Source organism: Maylandia zebra, linkage group LG19 (assembly GCF_041146795.1).
Source record: "Maylandia zebra isolate NMK-2024a linkage group LG19, Mzebra_GT3a, whole genome shotgun sequence".
In the NCBI taxonomy this organism is placed as follows: Eukaryota; Metazoa; Chordata; class Actinopteri; order Cichliformes; family Cichlidae; genus Maylandia; species Maylandia zebra.
Genome location: NC_135185.1, coordinates 25,960,379 through 25,980,726, shown reverse-complemented (window position 1 = coordinate 25,980,726; position 20,348 = coordinate 25,960,379). Strand labels below are relative to the sequence as shown.

At 39.8% G+C, this 20,348-nt stretch overlaps 1 protein-coding gene across 3 annotated transcripts in view; it reads left to right on the top strand.

Moving 5' to 3' along the window:
• begain (brain-enriched guanylate kinase-associated) overlaps positions 1–20,348 on the top strand; it is a 61,984-nt gene that overhangs the window by 15,171 nt on the left and 26,465 nt on the right. For 2 of the 3 annotated variants that reach the window (XM_076877359.1, XM_004540455.3), the window contains 3 exons: positions 13,552–13,788; positions 15,776–15,937; positions 20,177–20,243. In XM_076877359.1, coding sequence (XP_076733474.1) covers positions 13,718–13,788; positions 15,776–15,937; positions 20,177–20,243 — 300 coding nt within the window. In that variant the 5' untranslated portion in view covers positions 13,552–13,717. The remainder of the gene's footprint in view (positions 1–13,551; positions 13,789–15,775; positions 15,938–20,176; positions 20,244–20,348) is intronic. The other variant, XM_004540454.3, reaches the window with a different exon arrangement.

The window sequence follows — 20,348 nt, the reverse complement described above, 5'->3', positions numbered from 1 at the left end:
ATGTGGCCATTGTAGAGCTTTGTGGTCTGCAGCGCTGAGCTGTCCTACAGTACGACGTTACGCTGTACTCTACAGAAGGGAATGTAGGGCTTTAGTCAGAGATTAGAGTTAAACCTATAAAGTCAGTTATCACTGGATTTATATCAGTAAGTTTGGTAAATCTGATGTCTGTGGAAAAAGAAATTAATAGTTTCCTCTATTAACTATAATATTAGGGATTTATATAGTTATAAATGTCAACAAAAAACCTATATATGGGCTCTTAAAGTGGTTATAATTAATATTGCATTAACAATGTATGACATGACTCATATGTCAATGAACCTGCAGAGAATTGTGCACTTCCTCTGTGCAGTTTTACTATGTGCTTAAGTTTATCGTTTCCATTTTATGGCTTGTTTGTAGTTACAGCAGACAGTTTTTTAAATGCATTAAGATGAGATAAAATAACACATAAGAGGAGTGTTTAAAAGCTACAGTACACGGCAAAATATTACCATCAGCTGTCAGTTGGTAGAAACCAAAAACAGCAAAAAAGAGAGAGCATCACATTTAAATTCGGTAGGTGTAAATGTATGCTAACGTCGCTAACACAGCAGCTTTAAATGCAATAATATGTCAGTGTGTTGAATGAATATTGAAGTCACGCTGTATTTTGTATGAACCCACATACGGGGAAAACACAAACAAGAGCAGAAGCTTAACCGAAGCAAACATTAACAGAAACTGTAGCAGCACAGCGAGGCTTCACTTAGGCACAGTGATGTCTTCAGTTAAAAGCTGCTAGTGTGCTAACATTCCCACGGTGCCAAAATGCAGATGTTTTTCAGAAATAATGTTTACCTTGTTTACAACTTGGTGCATTAGCATTCTGTTGTATATTTTAGTAAGTAACTGCAGGAAGCTCAACATTAGTGAAGAGGAAGATGGCTGCACTTGCTGACATGACATATTTTCACATATACAGTATGACTGTTGCTAAGTTGCTTAAAGTCCTATGTTAAGTTAAAATGAAATATTCCGAGGAATGCTAGAAATAGAATACACAAGGAGTTATAAAGTTTGACGGGTAGGAAGGAGCTTCTGTGATGTTCTTTGGTGGGTTTTTGCTAGCACAAGATGGAAAGGGTTTGAAGGTCTGACCAATACTGATCGTGCATCGAGTACAAAACTTGGACGGCATTGGGCTTGTGATCCACGCTACCACATATCTACATATTCTCCAAATACCCTATTCTTCTCCATCTAGATAAGCTTTGTCACTCTTAGAATATTTTTACGAGGTCTGTTTGCCTATAATTTGGTAAAAGACGCTTCACTCAGTCCTTGGGGCTTCTGCAGACACAGAATCATTACAGACTTGCAAGAAACTCAACTCTTAATTACCTTTGAGATATGAGGCCTAGTGGCAGGAGGCCTGCTTAAGACAGAAATATCTCTTGCAAGCGAGTTTGTGAAAGAGTAGTAGTAATGATAATAGTGGTATTTGTAAAACATTTTTTATTTGTTACTTAACGCCTTAAAGCCTAAAAGAACTTGACTTTCTGTTGCACTAAAATACACAGTAAAGGGCTTCAATGTATTAATTACAGCTCACCTGAGGAGAACAATGATGTTCATAATTTTGTGGGATTTGCTCTAATCCTGGTTGAGATGTTATAGTCTTCATTTAACTATTACATTTGACTAATTAACTACTACAGTTTAAACATTTACAAAAAACAGAAAAACCAAAAACTATTAATTCCCAAGTAGTAAAGAAAACACGAATATTACAGTATATATTAGAGCTTTAAAATGCTTCTTATTATACTTCTTGTCCTCTGCCAGGCTGGGAGCACAGGTATGTCACGACTGGGTTGTCATGGCAACCTCAGCAAAGACTGAACTCCTCTTTCACATAATTTTAACAATGGAGATCAATTGAATCGGTCTATATGCAAAACACACAAACATAGCATATGGATTGTATTAATCTTCTTCTTATTATACTACTCTCTTTCTCGCTATCTCCCCCCCTCTCTCCTCCTGACTCTTGTTGCTTGCTTTAAGGGTTATGAAGGGGTGAAGAGCACAATGAGCTATTGGCCTACAGCAATGTGTAGTTGTAGAGCTTTGTATTGTATATTTATTGCAGGAAACACAGAAACAGAGACAGAGGGGAGACTTTGTAGATACATACAGATAAAACAATATAAATCATTGAATGTTCATAAACTAGATTCATGTCACCACTATTTTTTGTCCTATTTTTCCTATTGTTTTTTTTTCTGTCAGACAGTTACTGAAAAAAAAACATTTTAAAGAGCTCTCACAATTCTGCTGGAGGCTTGAAAGGAAATTAAATTTAGAAGTGCTCGAGTTGTTTTTCCCGATGAGAGTAAACATCATTGGAATTATAGGTGACTTGAACTTCATTTGACCTGATGGATCTGGATGCTATTACTTTGTCCGGGTTGCTGCCCAGAAGCTTTTGTAGCAAATAGGTTTTTTGTTGGTCTTGCTATATTCTTTGGTCAAGGTCTATATTAATGTCTTATTAATCTTGAGCAGACATTGAAAATCTTTTCATCCTTTGCCCAGAAGAAAAACCTCACACATCTTGAAAGTATTCTTTTAAGTGCAGTGTGTTATACTGTGCCTACCTCTGTGTTACTGCAAGTGCCTCTGCTCTACCTTTTGCACATTGTCCAGGCTTCAAATCCTCTCTGTTGTATGTAAATCTATTCTCATTTTCAGTCTTCACAGATTAAACCAGGAGAAAAGTAGCACTCAGATGAATTCATGAAAGCCGGTGAATAGAGGAGGAATTTTGATTTAAAGCCTCTCTAGGGCATGCAGCCTTTCCAGAAAACTTCTCCCTTAGACTATATTTTTAGCTTTGATATTAATTGCTGAGCTTTTATAGAACTGTTGAGAAGCACAAAAATTATGAAACTGGTGGTCACTATGAGAAAGACTTGGATCTGTTCAAAACATGACTGGAAAAAAACAGGCACAACAATACCTGAAAGTTGGGGTTGAAACAATTGCTGTGAATTTAATTGGAAATGAGATTTTTTGATTTGATTTTCTATGTATTATTATAGGGTCTCCACCTGCCTTGAGATGACTGCTGTTGTCATTTGATGATATATAAATAAAATTTGAAATAAAAAATGACAGAGTTAAATCTTCCTTCGACTTTGCGCTGTTTGGCTAGTTGTACCATTTAACTCCAGTAAGAAATAATATCAAACTGCAACAGTAAAAAATGCTGTTAGTTTAAAAAAATGAATAAATAATCCACCACAGTAGATTTCTAAACCACAGTTTAGAAAACTGTTTGCTTTGATAACTTTAGCATGATGACCATTTTCTGCTTTTCTAATCAAATCAAATCAAATCAAATCACTTTTATTGTCACATCACATGTGCAGGCACACTGGCACAGCACATGCGAGTGAAATTCTTGTGTGCGAGCCCCACAAGCAACAGAGATGTGCAAACACAACAACACAAACTGCAGCATTGTGTTCAGCACGTCACCTGTCTTTTACTCATATCTGTTAATCTCCAAACAGGGAAGGAAACGTCTTGTTCCATTTATTGAGATTATCAATTTGAGAGTTAGTGAATATGTGAAAATGATCTTCTCTGTGTGTTTTCCAGCCTTGTTGACTCCAGGTTCTAACTGCTAATGCAGTGACTGATGATCAGATTAGGGTTGGTCTTTCCACACAGGAGTGAGGGCGGTCCTCTCTATCAGCCAATCACAGCTGCTCCATCATTTGCAAAGGGTACAAACCATGCAAATAACATTCATGCTCAAAATTTCTATATGCCAAAATTCTAACAAAATATCACAGTCACCAGCCTGATGCAAATGAAATAAGATGCTGCAGAAATCAACTTTGACACTCAGTAGGAATATTTATAGGGTTTTTTTGTAAGGCTCCTAAAAAAAAGTCTGACAGCTCTGAATCATTTTAATTTATATTTTATTTAGTTAGAAGTCGTTTCCATATTGAAATAGCTGCAGTATAATGCAATGGCATTCCATCAGGGCAAGTAAGGGGAGCAGTGCTTGCCTGGAGAACTGAAACTGAAAGTGATTTCATCTCAAACAGTATTCTATCATAAAGATCCTCTCATGCCTGCTTACATCCATCCTTTACATCATTGCTGTTTTTAGGCCGCAGTCAATTATTGTCTCTGGAAGCAGGATTAACCCCCACTTTACAACAGTATCGTTGAAATCGAGCTGGAGTGTATTGTTAATATTTTTTAATAACTTCTTTAGTATATCAGCCTTGATGATAATGGAGAGTGGATGTCATTTTCTGCCATGTCCAGTTTATTAAAACAGGCAATGTGAACAGGTGCAGACTCCAACAAAGTAACATCTCAAATGACCAAACAATGTTTAAACAATGTTGCTAAGAGATCATTTTTATTTTTCATTCATCTTTTTGCACATGTTGACAGGTAAATATGTCACACGGTGCACAAGCTTTTTATTTCAGCTGTGATTTTATTTATACAATATTATTTAATATCTAATATTGTTTTGTAAATTAAGGTATAATTTTATATATATATATATATATATATATATATATAAATATAAATTTGTCAGCCACCTCCTGTACATGGATGACATCAAGCTGTATGCCAAGAGTGAACGAGACATCGATTCACTGATCCACACTACCAGGCTATACAGCAATGACATTGGAATGTCATTCGGACTGGAGAAGTGTAGTCGGATGGTAACAAAGAGAGGGAAGGTAGTCAGAACTGAAGGGATTGAACTACCAGAAGGCAACATTGCAGACATAGAGGACAGTTACAAGTACCTGGGGATCCTGCAGGCGAATGGGAACCATGAAGAGGCCGCTAGAAAAGCTGCAATCACCAAGTACCTGCAGAGGGTCAGGCAAGTCCTGAGGAGTCAGCTGAATGGTAAGAACAAGATCCGGGCCATCAACGCGTACGCCCTGCCCGTGATCAGGTACCCTGCTGGGGTAATAGGCTGGCCAAAGGAGGAGATAGAAGCCACTGACATAAAGACAAGAAAGCTCCTTACCATGCATGGAGGGTTTCACCCCAAGTCCAGCACCCTGAGGCTGTACGCTAAGCGGAAGGAAGGGGGCCGGGGACTGGTGAGTGTCAGCACCACAGTCCAGGATGAGACAATGAACATCCAAGAATACATTGGGAAGATGGCCCCAACTGACCGAGTGCTCAGTGAATACCTCAGGCAGCAGAAACCCAAGAAAGAGGAGGGAGACGAGGAACCATTATGGAAGGACAGGCCCCTGCACGGTATGTACCACCGGCAGATAGAGGAGGTGGCTGATATCCAGAAATCCTACCAGTGGCTGGACAAAGCTGGACTAAAAGACAGCACAGAGGCACTAATCATGGCAGCACAAGAACAAGCTCTGAGCACAAGATCCACAGAGTCTGGGGTCTATCACACCAGGCAAGACCCCAGGTGCAGGCTGTGTAAAGATGCCCGAGAGACAATCCATAGCACATAACAGCAGGGTGCAAGATGCTAGCAGGCAAGGCATACATGGAACGCCATAACCAAGTGGCCGGCATAGTGTACAGGAACATCTGTGCCGAGTATAACCTGGAAGTCCCGAGGTCAAAATGGGAGATGCCCCCAAGGGTGGTAGAGAATGACCGAGCTAAGATCCTGTGGGACTTCCAGATACAGACGGACAAAATGGTGGTGGCTAACCAACCGGACATAGTGGTGGTAGACAAACAGAAGAAGACGGCCGTAGTGATCGATGTTGCGGTTCCGAATGACAGTAATATCAGGAAGAAGGAACACGAGAAGCTGGAGAAATACCAAGGGCTCAGAGAAGAGCTCGAGAGGATGTGGAGGGTGAAGGTAACGGTGGTCCCCGTGGTAATCGGAGCACTAGGTGCGGTGACTCCCAAGCTAGGCGAGTGGCTCCAGCAGATCCCGGGAACAACATCGGAGATCTCTGTCCAGAAGAGCGCAGTCCTGGGAACAGCTAAGATACTGCGCAGGACCCTCAAGCTCCCAGGCCTCTGGTAGAGGACCCGAGCTTGAAGGATAAACCGCCCGCAGGGGCGTGCTGGGTGTTTTATTTATATATATATATATATATATATATATATATATATATAATTAAGGTATAAACCTGTTTTTCTAAACTCGGTTAACAGCTGTTTTTTCAGGAATGGGGTCCTCACTCCTCACATTTTTTTAGAATATGTCATATTACTTTAAATGAAAGAGATTACAAAGTATTTAAAATGATCCCAACTTAAATATCTACAGCAGTAGTTTTAATCCCTTCAACACTGATGGGGAACATTTTTCTGCAGAATAAGTACTCTTAAGTACCCTATTCATCATTGTCAGCTAATAGTAAATATACTGATGATGTACAAATAATGACATTAAACAGTTCTTCAGGAAGGAGTGCAGAAAGATGCACGAGACTGTATCTGTGTTTTATTATGGCCCAATTTAACCATTATCGTCTCTACTCACCTTTCTGTGAAAGTCACTACATGCCACTCGTGGTGACACAAGACAAAGCCGAAAAATAATCCCTCTCAAAATTCTGTTGTCATAGGAGTGAAAGTCAGTTTCTAATTTTACTGTTGTTAGACTATATCAAGATATTAAACTGAAAGTCAGAAAGGAGATATATTTTTATCACCACCCTAACCCTAACCCACTCAACCTTTTTCTTACCATAACCTTCAGTGAAGACACTCCCCAGCTTACATAGTTTTTTATCAATCATCTTGGGGTCAAATAGCAAAAAGAAAAAATTAGAGAAGCAATTTAATATCACCATAAACTTATATGAGCTGCAGGAGATCCCAGTGCAACTCAAGCTATACTGTCTCTTTAACCTTATAATATCAAATTTTGCTGTCTGTAAACTGACCCTAACCTGCTGCTTAGCTTTGCTCAGGTTAGAGCAGTCATGCTTTCCTGTGTGCAAGGTGGTGGTTAAGTTAATAAAAAGTTATATTGCACAATAGCAAAGTAAATGTAGATTGGATTATGAGGAGTGTAGTTTGGCAGGAGCAAATTAAAAGTGGGGTTGTAAATAACTCTTTGTACATCACCTTGAAATCTCTCTGATGCGTGATGATCCTACACTGAGGCAAAATGATTTTTATGCCACTTAGTTTAAAGACACTGATTGGTTCAGTGAGTTGGTATTGACATATTTATTGGGAAACTGAGAAAATGAAAGCACTAATCATGTGACGATAATTGAACGATCATTCATGTAATCTTAACCACAAATGCACTAAAGAACAGTTTCCCACACCAGCACTGAACTACACAACACATACAAACACACCAGTTATGTGGGAATGAATGTCTCCAGTTACTCATGCTGTGGCCCCCTGATGTGATCAGATCAGGGATAATGTGAAATCTCCCTTCAAATAGTCAGAATCGAAAGCTTGCTTCCTCTGAAGCTCGTTAGGTGTACATTCACAAACGTTGACTCCCGCAAATAAAACTTTATTGGTATGACTGATATACCATTTAAAGGGCCAAGGACCTGTAAAGGAGCTTGAGAAAATTTGATGAGTCATAACACAGCAAGGGAACCTATTTGTTATCAGTTAATTTATCCTCAGGAGCTTGTACTGTAGAAAAAAGGTATTAGCTCTGCAGCCTTGAACTATGCTTGACATTACTTCCAACTGCAATATCAGGTGTTTGTACTTTTAACAGGTCCTAGATTATACTGCAGTCAAAAGTGCAATTAATTAGTGTGCTCCCATCAACATTTCTGTATAATTTAGTTCACCTCTTAGATTTTAGTTGCCTAAATGAAACTGTAACTGGAAGCTTTTATCAAAGTTGTTACCCACTTAAGGTTAAGTCCCTTTTGATATGTAGATAGAAATTAAGAGGCAACAAACAGTATGTGGATTACTCCTCCGTTGCAGTTCTTGTCTTCAGGCAGCAAATTATGTTGACTAGTCATCATCAACATTGCTCCGGTGGCTTAATCCACAGAGCTGTTTTTCTGGCCGCTGGTAGTGGAGCATGCACAAGAGACTGCCATATTTCTGGAGTCTTGCATCAGAGGAAATGCACAACTCGCGCTTGTCGAGTTAAGCCTCAACCGATGTGGTATGTAATACCAGTGGGAAAAAATACTTGAAGAAAGGTTTCTAATTATCAACACTTCATCTTCTGTTTGGTCTGTTTGAATCTAATACCTCTGGGCGGAGCAGTTGTTGGTTAGACGTTTTTTTATTTTTTACAGCTTGTGTTTTATTGTTGGAACCATCCTACCAGAATTATTAACCATATATTTATGTAAGGCATTTTTAAGCAAAAAAGGCAATATTAATAACATTTTTATCCATAAGAATGTGGTGCAGTTGTAACCACTGGAAAAAATAGCAGCACAGTTAAAAGCATACACCATTTATCTAACAGTGGCCTGTGGAGCACAGACATGGAACCTCTTGGGGAGAGCTGTTGCGTCATGTGGCAATGGATCCCTTGGGGGCTCATGTGCATCCAGCAAAAGCTGGGATAAATTGCCGTCTCAGTAATTTGAGGCCATTCCTGACCAGTTTTGTGTTGCATTTTCCATAAAACTGAACGGGGGAATCTCCAGTGCAATGGGAGCATCCTTGATTTGCAACAGTATTTCTAAGAAGTATTTGAGGATTCCAAATTTTTGAATCATTACATAGTAATGCCATGATCAGTGGCATTCAAGTCACCCTGGTTTTAATGTTTAGGATGATCGATTTATGTAATAACATAATAGGGAAAGCTTTTTAATAGATGAATCTGCCATTTCAGTAAATTCTTATCCATACATTATGTACTATACAATCATTCTTCAAATATGATGTCCCCAAGCATGACTAGCAAATTAATGAAGAAAAATATAGACAGTCTTTATTTTTTTTAACCAGTATGTGATAATAAACAATTATTTCTGCAGCTGCTAATAAAGCAGTGACATTTTTTCTGATTCTAGAAAGCAGTGACAAAAAACTCTGTTATTAGGAGGACTTCATTAAAAGGTTTAATATAGCTAAGCTGTTTGCCTGGTATCATCATTGAGCAACAAAATTAACAACAAAGACCCATTTCAAGCTATAAAATGAAGGGTTAGATTTAACATTAGACTTCAGGAGAGATGGCACTGTGACCATGAAAGTTTAATGCCTTTATTTGCTCCCTGTGAATAGTATATGTGGCAGGCAGTAGCTCTACCTCACTCAACTCCTGTGGCTCATTACAAGTAAATCAACCCGCAAGCATTATTAGGCCTCTCTGTTGTGAATCCAAGATGGATGCTGGCTGGTTGTGACCTTTTACTGGTTTTGCATTAGGTTGTTTTTCTGGATTAAACTGCTAGCCGAGCCATTCTCATTAAGGAGAAAAAGTAGAGAGTCAGAGTAGGTGGAAGATGTCTGCCTGAAGTAGGTTATAGTCTGCAGCATTACAACAACCATTTGTTGTACTCCCTGTAGTGTGCATTGTCTGATGATTGTGACAAGTTGCAGCAGTCTGGGAAAGTATTTCAGGTAAACAGGGTTTACTTGTGTTTCCATCCACACTATAGAGCTCACTTAATACTTATGTGGCAAGGCTGGAAAAATGTAGACTGTGTTTGATTTACATATCAGTGCTTTTTGGAGTTGTGAAAGTGTGAAAACAGCAGTAAGCCTATGACAAGGTGCTCTGAGGACTTAGATTTGTTTCTTCATGTGGATAGTGTTTACCTTACCAAACAACACCAGAGGCACCAAGATCTGCAGCTTATCCCCATGGGGGACGTGATACGATACAGCAAGGGTACAGTACCTTGTACACACTTCAGGGAGGAGCATGTGTAGGTGCATTTGTGTATGTCAGGACAGATTCTACACAGCCGCACTTACTTACAAATTCAGCAACTATTTCTGTCTTCTGTCTCTCTCCCTCTGTGCGTTGCAGATAAGAAAATGGCTCTAGCAGCCGTATTAACAGTGTTTCCAGAAACCGCCATTGTTTCCTGAGCCATTACTAAACAGGGATTAAAATTAATAGCTTAAGTCATGGTACCATTAGAATTGGTGACAAAACATTCAATCCAGTTTGTCGTAAGAGTGCTACCTTACCATTCTGTGTGTACTGAAATAAGTTGTGCTGGTGTCATTATTTATGTCTTTATTCATGAATGGCTCTTAAGTATGGGACATTTTTGGTTTAAAAGGGAAATATATAGACTCACTGTGAGGTTGGCACTCTGGTTACAAATGGTGATATTAATTATATAAATTATTATAATTATAGAGAGACACGTATGTGAGAATGCTGTTTGTAGATTACAGCTCAGCATTCAATACCATCGTTCCCTCGAAGCTGGACAGGAAACTGCAGGATCTAGGACTGAGCAGCTCCCTCTGCAGCTGGATCCTTAACTTCCTGTCTGACAGACGCCAGGTGGTCAGACTGGGCAGCATCACCTCATCCCCCATCACACTGAACACTGGTGCTCCACAGGGGTGTGTACTGAGCCCTCTCCTGTACTCACTCTACACCTACAACTGCACGGCCACTAACAACTCCAACATCATTGTGAAGTTTGCGGACGACACTACAGTGGTGGGTCTTATCACCAATGGTGATGAGAGGGCTTACAGGGAGGAGGTCAGCGCCCTGACCCACTGGTGTCAAGACAACCATCTCACCCTCAACGTCGCAAAGACAAAGGAGTTGATAGTGGACTTCCGGAGGTGCAGAGAAGTACACACCCCCATCACCATCAATGGCGCTGCTGTGGAGAGAGTGAGCAGCTTCCGGTTCCTTGGTGTACACCTGGCTGAGGATCTTACGTGGTCAGTACACACAAACAAAACAGTGAAGAAGGCGCAGCAGCGCCTCTTCTTTCTCAGGAGACTGAAAAGATTCGGCATGAGCCCCCGCATCCTCAGGACCTTCTATCACTGTGCCATTGAGAGCATCCTCACTGGATGCATCACCACCTGGTATGGCAACAGCACCGCCTACAACTGCAAAGCTCTCCAGCGAGTAGTGCGGTGCTCTGAACGGATAATTGGAGGTGAGCTTCCCTCCCTCCAAGACATCTACAGGAAGCGCTGCCTGAGGAAAGCGGGGAGGATCATCAAGGACTCCAGTCACCCCAGCCATAAACTGTTCAGACTGCTTCCATCAGGAAGGAGGTTCTGCAGCATCCGGTCCCGTACCAGCAGACTGAGAGACAGCTTTTTCCATCAGGCCATCAGACTGCTGAACACGTCATAGACACCTCAGCTTCACTACTGGAACTTCAACACTATGCACTCCACACTGTATATAAATGCCACTTGTTTTGCACATATTCAACTCTGTATATTTTATATATTTTATTATTATTATTTATTTTTTTTTTTTTATTTATTTTTTTTTTTACTATTTAATTTGTAAAATGTGTATACACACACACACACACACACACACACACACACACACACACACACACACACAGGAAAATATTTAGTATACACATCCAGAAATGCATACACTATTATATATTGTACATATATTTATTAGTTTCAGGTTGGCCATTCTTGTATTTTGCTCGTTTGTGTTGTTGTGTTTGCACATCTCTGTTGCTTGTGGGGCTCGCACACAAGAATTTCACTCGCATGTGCTGTGCCAGTGTGCCTGCACATGTGATGTGACAATAAAAGTGATTTGATTTGATTTGATTATGGTAGGGCATCGTTAAGGGGCTATAAGGCATTCAAACATAACAAAGGGCTCGAAAACAAGAGAAGAATCAAGGTTGTGTCTACACGTGAAAGACAACAAAGAACCCATTTCAAATTATATCTTAAAGCACTTTGTTCACAGCAGTCTGTTGCATAATGTGTTCCAAATTTCTTCAGTTGAATCTAGATTAAGATCACCAGAACACCAATTTGATAGTAATTTAATTGTATTTTTGCACTCACAAAGTGCTTCAAAGGCCTATTAGCTGAAATATTGCCATATCTCAGTATGGTGTGCACGGGGTCCTTAACTGGGTGCATAAAAGAAGTGCCAGGCCTAAAAAACTATCTGCCCTGATCAGACAAGGACCTGAGAAATGCATCTGGCCCTGCAGCTGATCCTCGTACTGTTCGTTGAATTCAGAAATTTATTTTAAAAAGCCATTATTAAAAAAGGAAAACAGCGAGGAAAGGCCGAGTTATGCAAAATTACTCAAGAACTGGACGGAAAATCAGTCAATCCAAATTATTGTCTGAATGTTTGGAGGAGTTGGCATTTCAGCCAGTGGTTTTTGCCACTCTGCACACGTTTCAGTAAATTCCTGCACCCATTTCCCTAGCAAAATATAAAGAAATGATGCGTGGCTCAAGACTTTTGCACAGTACTGTGTGATAGGTAAGAAAAGCTACAGTTAAATGCCAGTTTGTTTGTTTATTAAATTCATTTTAGAATTTAAAAATGGCTTGTAGGTCACTGCAGGTGTTATGGGAAAAAAGAGACGTCAGCATCATAATGTTACTGTGCATTGCATAGTAATGGGATTTGTGTTAAATCTGATTATATTTTAGGCTCCCAGTTATTTCTACTACATTGTTTCTTTTTCAAACATTTCTTTTGTAAAATCACAAGAATAAATGTAATAAAAAATGAAGAAATTTAAAGATGTGGACTAAGTGATGTGTTGAATCTTGAAAAGTAAGCAGGGTTGCTGTTGCTGAACAGAGCACCGAAAGATATGCATAACTAAATAATCGACTTTAGAAAATAGGCTGTAGTTTACTTTTAATGGAGCTTCCTTTAGTAGCAGCATTTTTATATTTTGTTATTGTGTATGTGCAGCTGGAGTAATATCAGCAGGTCTCACCAAACACAGCTGCATAAAGAGAGATATGCTCACACCTTGAAAGGTTTATTTTGACATTTCATGCTTGCCAGTGGCAGGTTATTAAGTTCTTACAGCGCAGCAGACTCGAGTTCAAGCCCCAGCAACGCAGAGCGATGATGAGCGATGGAAGTAGAAACACACACGCATTCATCATAACCCTGATTTATTGGGGAATAACCTTTTGCGTTCAGCTAGTCAATAACTTAGCGTCTCTTTGTATTGACTGCATTTAATTGTTGACAACAAGAGCAAGAAGGAAGCAAAGGACGAACATGCAGCTAAAATGATGTAATTCAGTGTTGCAGTTTTCTTTAACTAGTGTTGGTTTTAGTATTATTTTTAGAAATTCACATGATGCATATATGTTTTTTGGCTTGTGAAATGATAGCATACATCACAAAGAGCTTTGTGCGCTGATTGTGTAATGAAAGTTAAACTGGAGGTGCAATAAATCACACTTCTCAATATTTTTCAAGTTTCCTTGCTATCGAACTTATCTCATTGATCCGTCAGCTCTGCTCTCTCTCTCGTACCAAACAAGCTCATTTTCTGAACACGCATAAAATCTCTGTTTCTCTCTGGAGTTAACGCAACTAAATGTGCTGCTAAATCTGTGGGACTTCAAAGCTGTTTTTCTCTGCTCTTTTGCCAGGGTCATCACAGATAGCCAACTGCTATCTGCCTCCCCAGGCAAGACTTAAAGCTTTGACTGTCGGTTTGCGGTTATAGTTCAAACTTGGCTTCAGCATTCAGACGACCAGGAGCAGCAGAAGCAGCACCAACTACACACACATGAGAGCCGGAGCACAGAGAAAAATATGAAAAAGATATATATTGGCAAAACTGCTCTCAAAACCCAGAGAAACGGTTGCAAACATCAAAAAAGGAGGTAAGACGAGTCAGTCAGCAGAGTTATTCAGAATTTAAACATCGACCGCATCATTGATGAATCCATTTCATTCATTTTAACTGGTGGAAATGGATTCTCATTGGGAGGTTATAACCATTAAAAAGCCATTAAAAACATAGCGTTGTATCTATTCATTGCCATCGCTCATCATCACATTCCTTCATGTGTTGGCTGACATTTAAATCTAGTTTAATGGCGCTCTGCTTTGGACCAAAAACAGAGGACACCAGCAAAAGGTTTGGGGCTCCTTGCCATGTATTTTTTTAACAACATTACTTGAAGCTGGTGTAAAGAGTGTGTTGCAAAATCACTTAGGAGGGCAAACCTGCATCGGGATATTGAACAGATAAAATAAACTATCCAGCGATCGTCTCTGTTTCTCTCTTTGTAAACAAGCAAGAAGTGCTGTGTTTAGCTGCTGGAGGTGCAGGCGAACTGTTTGACCGTTCCTCTAGTGTTTATAAGCTAAAAGCATTCTGGCTCTGATTCCATACTTGAAGGGTAGCATCACATTTTGTATAATACACTTGTTCACGTCCCTACACAGAGTAAGCCTGCAGACACCGTGTCCGAGGATTAAAACTGCGAGGGGGAGGGGGGGGGGGGGGGGGACTAGAGCAGTTTTACGTCTCTATTCACTTTCGTCTACCACAGCATCAACAAAAGTGAGTGCTGACATGGTATTCAAACCACACTGTCCCAGGTGAAAGTCGTGTATTTTGCCAAATGTGTCTACAGAAATTAAAGAGAAGTGTGATTGGCCTTTCCATCATGGGCTCAATATCATGAAGACAAAGTACCCAGGAGGTCTTAGACCAGTTCCTTTAAAATGTGCTGAAAGATTTTAAACTGGCTTTAAACATGTTACTAACTCCAGCTCAAAATGCAATTCTCAGACCTTTGCTGACCTCGGTTTAGCATATGATCAAGACTGGAAAAGAAAAAAAACTTTCACAGTACTTAGCATGAGGTCCCATGCATATAAGATTACCTCTTATGACTTTATAAAGGCTTAATTAATGCAGATTCTCAACTGAGGACACAGACGTGAAGGCTAGCCTATTGCACCACCCCTTTACATGGCATAGCCTCTAAGTTACTATGGACACTCCAACTTTAGTGTCAGATTAGCTTGAGGCTTAGAACTGAGGTGAACTTGGAAGATGCTGTCATTGCGCCTGCTGGATGGTTAGGCCGAGCCATCAAACTTCTCCATGAGCCAAGTATCCATCAGTTTGGCACAATGCTAAATCCCCCAGAGCGCACATGGCTCCTGCTCCCAATCTTTATAGCCTTCCACTACCATATCCATTCCCACAGTCAGTCCCACAGTGTGTTTTCATTGTTAATGCGCAAAACCGCATCAAACACACAACCAAAGTATTTCTTCCTGCCTGGTGTTGTTGACAGGGATGGTGTTGAAACAGTGCTCTTTTGGCCTCTCATTCTCTCTCATGCCATCTTTCTTTTAAAGCATTCTCGTACACAAAGTTGTGTTTCATTCTGTATTTTCGCCCCTTCTTCTATGAATCACCAGTGGTCCACGTCCAGGGGCAAAAATCTTTTTCTATTCTTTCACACATTTGATGGTGAAGGGGGTGGAGGGTGTAATAAAAATTCACCATTACACCGATGGGAGCTCCTTTCCCAGTTCTACTCCTTTTTTGTGAATGGGAAATGATTAGTAGTCCTCCTCCATCCATCTACTCCTCCCCATCGGCCTCCCTGCTATCCCCTGCCTGGGACCTCTCTGACCCCAAACTGAATTACACTCCAGCTACACTTCACCCTTTTCCCTCCCTCTCACACTAACACATAATGCCTTTTCAGCTTGTCTCTGTTTTCTCTAGCATTCTGTGCTTGGCTTGTTGAATCTGACAAACTGACAGAAATAAAAGTGCACCACTATTGTGCGACTTTATCTTCTTCTTTCCTTTTCTCTAAACGCTCTCTGCTATCTGTTCAGCTCATTTCACGACCACAAGGATGACCTACGTAAGCGCCTGTCGTACACTACCCACAAACTAGAGATGGTGGAAACTGAGTTTGACTCCACTCGGCAGTACCTCGAGACAGAGCTGCGCCGGGCCCAGGAGGAACTGGAGAAATTTACAGAGAAGCTGCGCAGGTGTGTGTGCTCGCGTGCATGGCTTTATGAGATGGCTGCCTTTTTATTCATGCATTTTGTGGCACAACTTTCATTTCCTGGTTTTAGCTTAAGAAGGGCAATTTTTGGGACGTAGGAAGCAAGTTTTATTGAGAAAATGAATACGGTTTAGATAAATCATATTGAGTCTACATATTTACAGTTTTCACTTTTATACATTTCTGTTGCTTTTTAATTCTTTGACAGTCAATTATCTGGGTCTTTTCCAGTATTTTAAAAGACTTCTCGCAGGTGGTTTGAACACCACCCCATCATCCTCTTCTGCTTTTTACTTAGGTGGTGGTGGCAACAGGCTAAGCAGGGTATTCAGAACATCTCACAGAAGTCTGAATGAAATGGCCAAATAGCTTTGAACTGATAGGAAAGCAAGGGTAACTCAAATAACCACTAGTAACAACCAAGAATGTTAAAGACTGAAGCAGATTGGCTACAGCAGCATAAGACCACACTACTCAAGGCGCCATTCCTATCAGGCAACAACAGGAAACTGAGACTGCAATTCACCCTGCTCACCAAAACTGGACAACAGAAGACTGGAAAAGTGTTGCGTAGTCTGATGAGTCTTGAGTACTGCAACATTCAAAGAGTGGGTTTAGAATTTGGCATTAACAGCATAAACACATCGATCCATCCTACTTTGTGTCAACAGTTCATGCTGATGGTGGGGTAATGGTGTCTGGAATATTTTCCTGGCACACTTTGGGCCCCCGCAGTATTCTCATAACCATTATTTAAACACCACAGCTTTATTACCACCACTTTATGACCACAGTGTATCCATCTTCTGATGACTGCTTCCAGCTGGATAATATACAATTTCACAAAGCTCAGATTATCTCAAATTGGTTTCTTGAACATGACAGTGAGTTCATTGCATCTAAATGACTTGCACAGTCACCTAGATGCAATGAACAGTCCGATAGAGTACCTTTGGGATGCTGTGGAATGGGAGTTCTTCAGCAGGTATGGGAGAACCTGAAAAACCTCCAAACAAATACCCTAACACCACAAATAGGGACTTTACTCCAGGATTATCCAGTCCCTTACCATTTTGCTAAGACTGAACTCAGCCACCATAAAGAGGGAAAGCATCTTGCATTGCATTCTTTTGGTTGTTACCAAGTGCTCATGACCATAGGTGAAGGTAAGCTCTCTCTTAACTACAGCAATCCAGTACAATGCCCACAGTGCTGTTGATGTTGCAGCAGTCTGCCAGTACATCCTTACTTGGAACAGCTCCAGTGGATGCCAGAGGCACATAAATGAAGCCAGAAGAACTACATCATCAAAAATCAAGGATGCAACTCTGAGTTTCCCAAAATAGACACCGTCCTATTCACAGTGTTGGGAAGGTTACTTTTAAAATATATTCCACTACAGATTACAGAATACATGCCCCAAAATGTATTTTGTAACATATTCCGTTACGTTACTCAATAAGAGTAACGTATTCTGAATACTTTGGATTACTTAATATATTATCATGCTTTTTACAACTGCATAAATGTACTATTGCTGTGTGATTTATTACTATTACTGAAGGTTACTCGCCATACCAATACCTACTAAATTTTTAAATCTTAATATAAAATGAGTAATAGTAGGGTGGACATTATGTAAGGCTGCACTTTTTGCAGTGATTTCATATAGAAAACTATTCCACGCGTATATAAAACAGGTTCGCGGCTCCGAACTGTAGTAAAGGGACCTCTGGCTAATACGTCGGGTTTGTGTCGGGCTCATACCCGAAAACTAGCTTTACGTCGTTGTCTGGGTCAACTTTGCTAGTGTGAGACAGAGAGAGGCGTTGAAAGGCTGCTCCAATGGAACTTATTGTTTCAGAGGAAAACACGAACACAGTGTACAGTCGAGTCTTAATATAAACATATTTTGTATTTTAAATACGTAACGCTGGTACTTCTATTCCGTTACTCCCCAGCACTGCCTATCCATCATTATAGTAATTAAGTCCATATTGGATGAGTCCAAACTTTTATGACATGACTTCATGACATAGACACAGACTTTATTTAATGCCACACTGGGGAAATCCACTTGTTACAGCAGCACAAGGGACAGGAAGAAAAATGTGAAGTAGAGCTATATTAGAAAACAATAAAAATAGAAAAAATACATTAGAAAATTTGTGTACAAACGCCAGTATTGATTCAGAATGAGCCTGTTCTAAAGCATCTGATATAAGGCTATTGTATTTAATGGAAAGTAAACTAAAAACTAAAACTTGATATTTTAATTAAATAACTAATTAAAAATTTCAATAAGACTTTTGAAAAAACTAACGATTTTGTGAACTGGGAAAATTAACTCAAATTAAATAAAAAATGCAGAGGAAAGAAAAACCTTAGTTTTAGTGTTTGTTAGTTTAATAAACATTTTATTGCAGTGTACCTGATGAAGTGTTGATGGACATGTTTACTGAAGATTCTTCAGTTCAGTAAACATGAACCTATAAAAGTGAGTAAAATGCAGCTGAAATATAAAAAATCAAAGGTTTACTTATTCAAATAGTGAATATTAATCATTAAAGTAAAGTGAATGTGTCATGATCTGAGGAGTTGGCATATCATATGTGTGTCGGGATTCAAGGAATGTGGAAACCCAAGTGCAGATATGCATAGGCAAATACAAGTTAAGTAAAGACGAGCCATTTATTTAGGAAACAGGAAGAGAATTAAGTAAACAGAACGATAATATACACATGAATTGACTGAATTCAATGGAATTGACACATGAGGAAGGGGGCACAGCGTGTGTCAGACACTTAGCTCAAGAAATACAAGACAAGGAACCAACTACATACTGGGAACAGAGATAGTACTAAGACAGACTGGACACGAAAGAAAACTAATTAAACCAAAAAAACAAGTGCTAAAAAGGCAAATAACTAAACTAGGAAGCACTGGGGAGAAATCATGTCCACATGGAGAGATCAAAATAGACCAGAAAACATAGTCCCAGGGACAGGCCTGTCCACTGGGGACCAACAGATGCAACAGTTCATGGGGGCCAGCTCCCCCACAACGCAAGCTCCAGGGCAGATGTCAACGTAGTCAAGTCATTTCTGGGAACCAGTCGCAGAGCCAGAGCTCTGGCAGCCAGCCATTGGGGAGCCCGTAGGCGACACTGACGACCCCTCCAGTGACTTAGGTGGTACTTTGATTAACTTAAATGTCTTGATAAACTGTGCCTAGGTGGCCTGAAGTCCTTCAACACTCCTGATACAATGCATGCCAGTCATATTTCGCAAGTTGCACAATTTTACTTCATAACAAAGCTCAGTTTGTTCATGCACCTTTAATATGAGTAACAGTGCTCAGTGTTCCCTTATTATGGCAGGTTTTACTACAGTTATTTATTCACTATGGTGTGAGCCACTCTCTGTCAGCTCTACTCACTCATTCCCATTTATGCTCCCTCTTTAGCTTGTCAAATCTCTTCCAGACCTTTGTTTTATGATCTGTCTTTGCCTCTGATCTCTACTGCCCACAGTCTCCAAATCTGTCTGCTTAATGGAGCCATAAATGCTAGTTTATCAACACTCTCTTTGGCCTGAGAGCTAATGGGAAAATGTAATACAGAGCTGAGAGGTGACAGGATAAAATAAGAGGAATAAGTTAACAAATATAAAATCAGGGGCATGTTACATTAAGCATTAAGCTAATGCAATGGTCTACTTAAGAGCAAAACCGATAATAAATACTAATATTATCAGTAAGGGAAAATAACAAAATGATAAAAACTACAGAAAATGAAGAAACAGAATTTAAAAGGGAGGAAAAAACTTATGTGGTATTTAACTATAAAGTCATAGTCATGCTTCCTTATTCTTTTCATATAATATTTATGGATGTAAAAGTTTTTTGTGCCCACTTTTTATGTGTTAGATTCCCCTGGTGTTGCACTTAAACATATCATCAGCCCTTTTTGTGGCATTTTAGTTCAGCAGATTTATAACCACAGTGATCCTTAAGTCTAAGTAAGAACTTAAGATATCCTGCAAATCCCATCTGAGACTTTCTGTCAGCGCTGATGTTGTAAATGTTTTATTCCTCTAAATTTATGTGCTGATCACCGCTGCTTGTTTTGGTTTACGAACAGTAAAACACCCTTTACTCGTCATATTGTGCAGTTTGCATTTTTAAGTGCGTTAACTTCTCCGTTCGTTTTTTTTTTTTGCAGGATCCAGAGTAGCTATGCAGCTCTTCAGAGGATCAACCAGGATTTGGAGGACAAGATGCACAGGGCGGTAAGAATCCCCTGCTGAAGTTTTTGCAAGTCTTTTTAAATTTTTTTTAAAACCTTGCGTAACTGTATCTTTCATTGACACTGAAGCATCCAGTTACATAAGGTT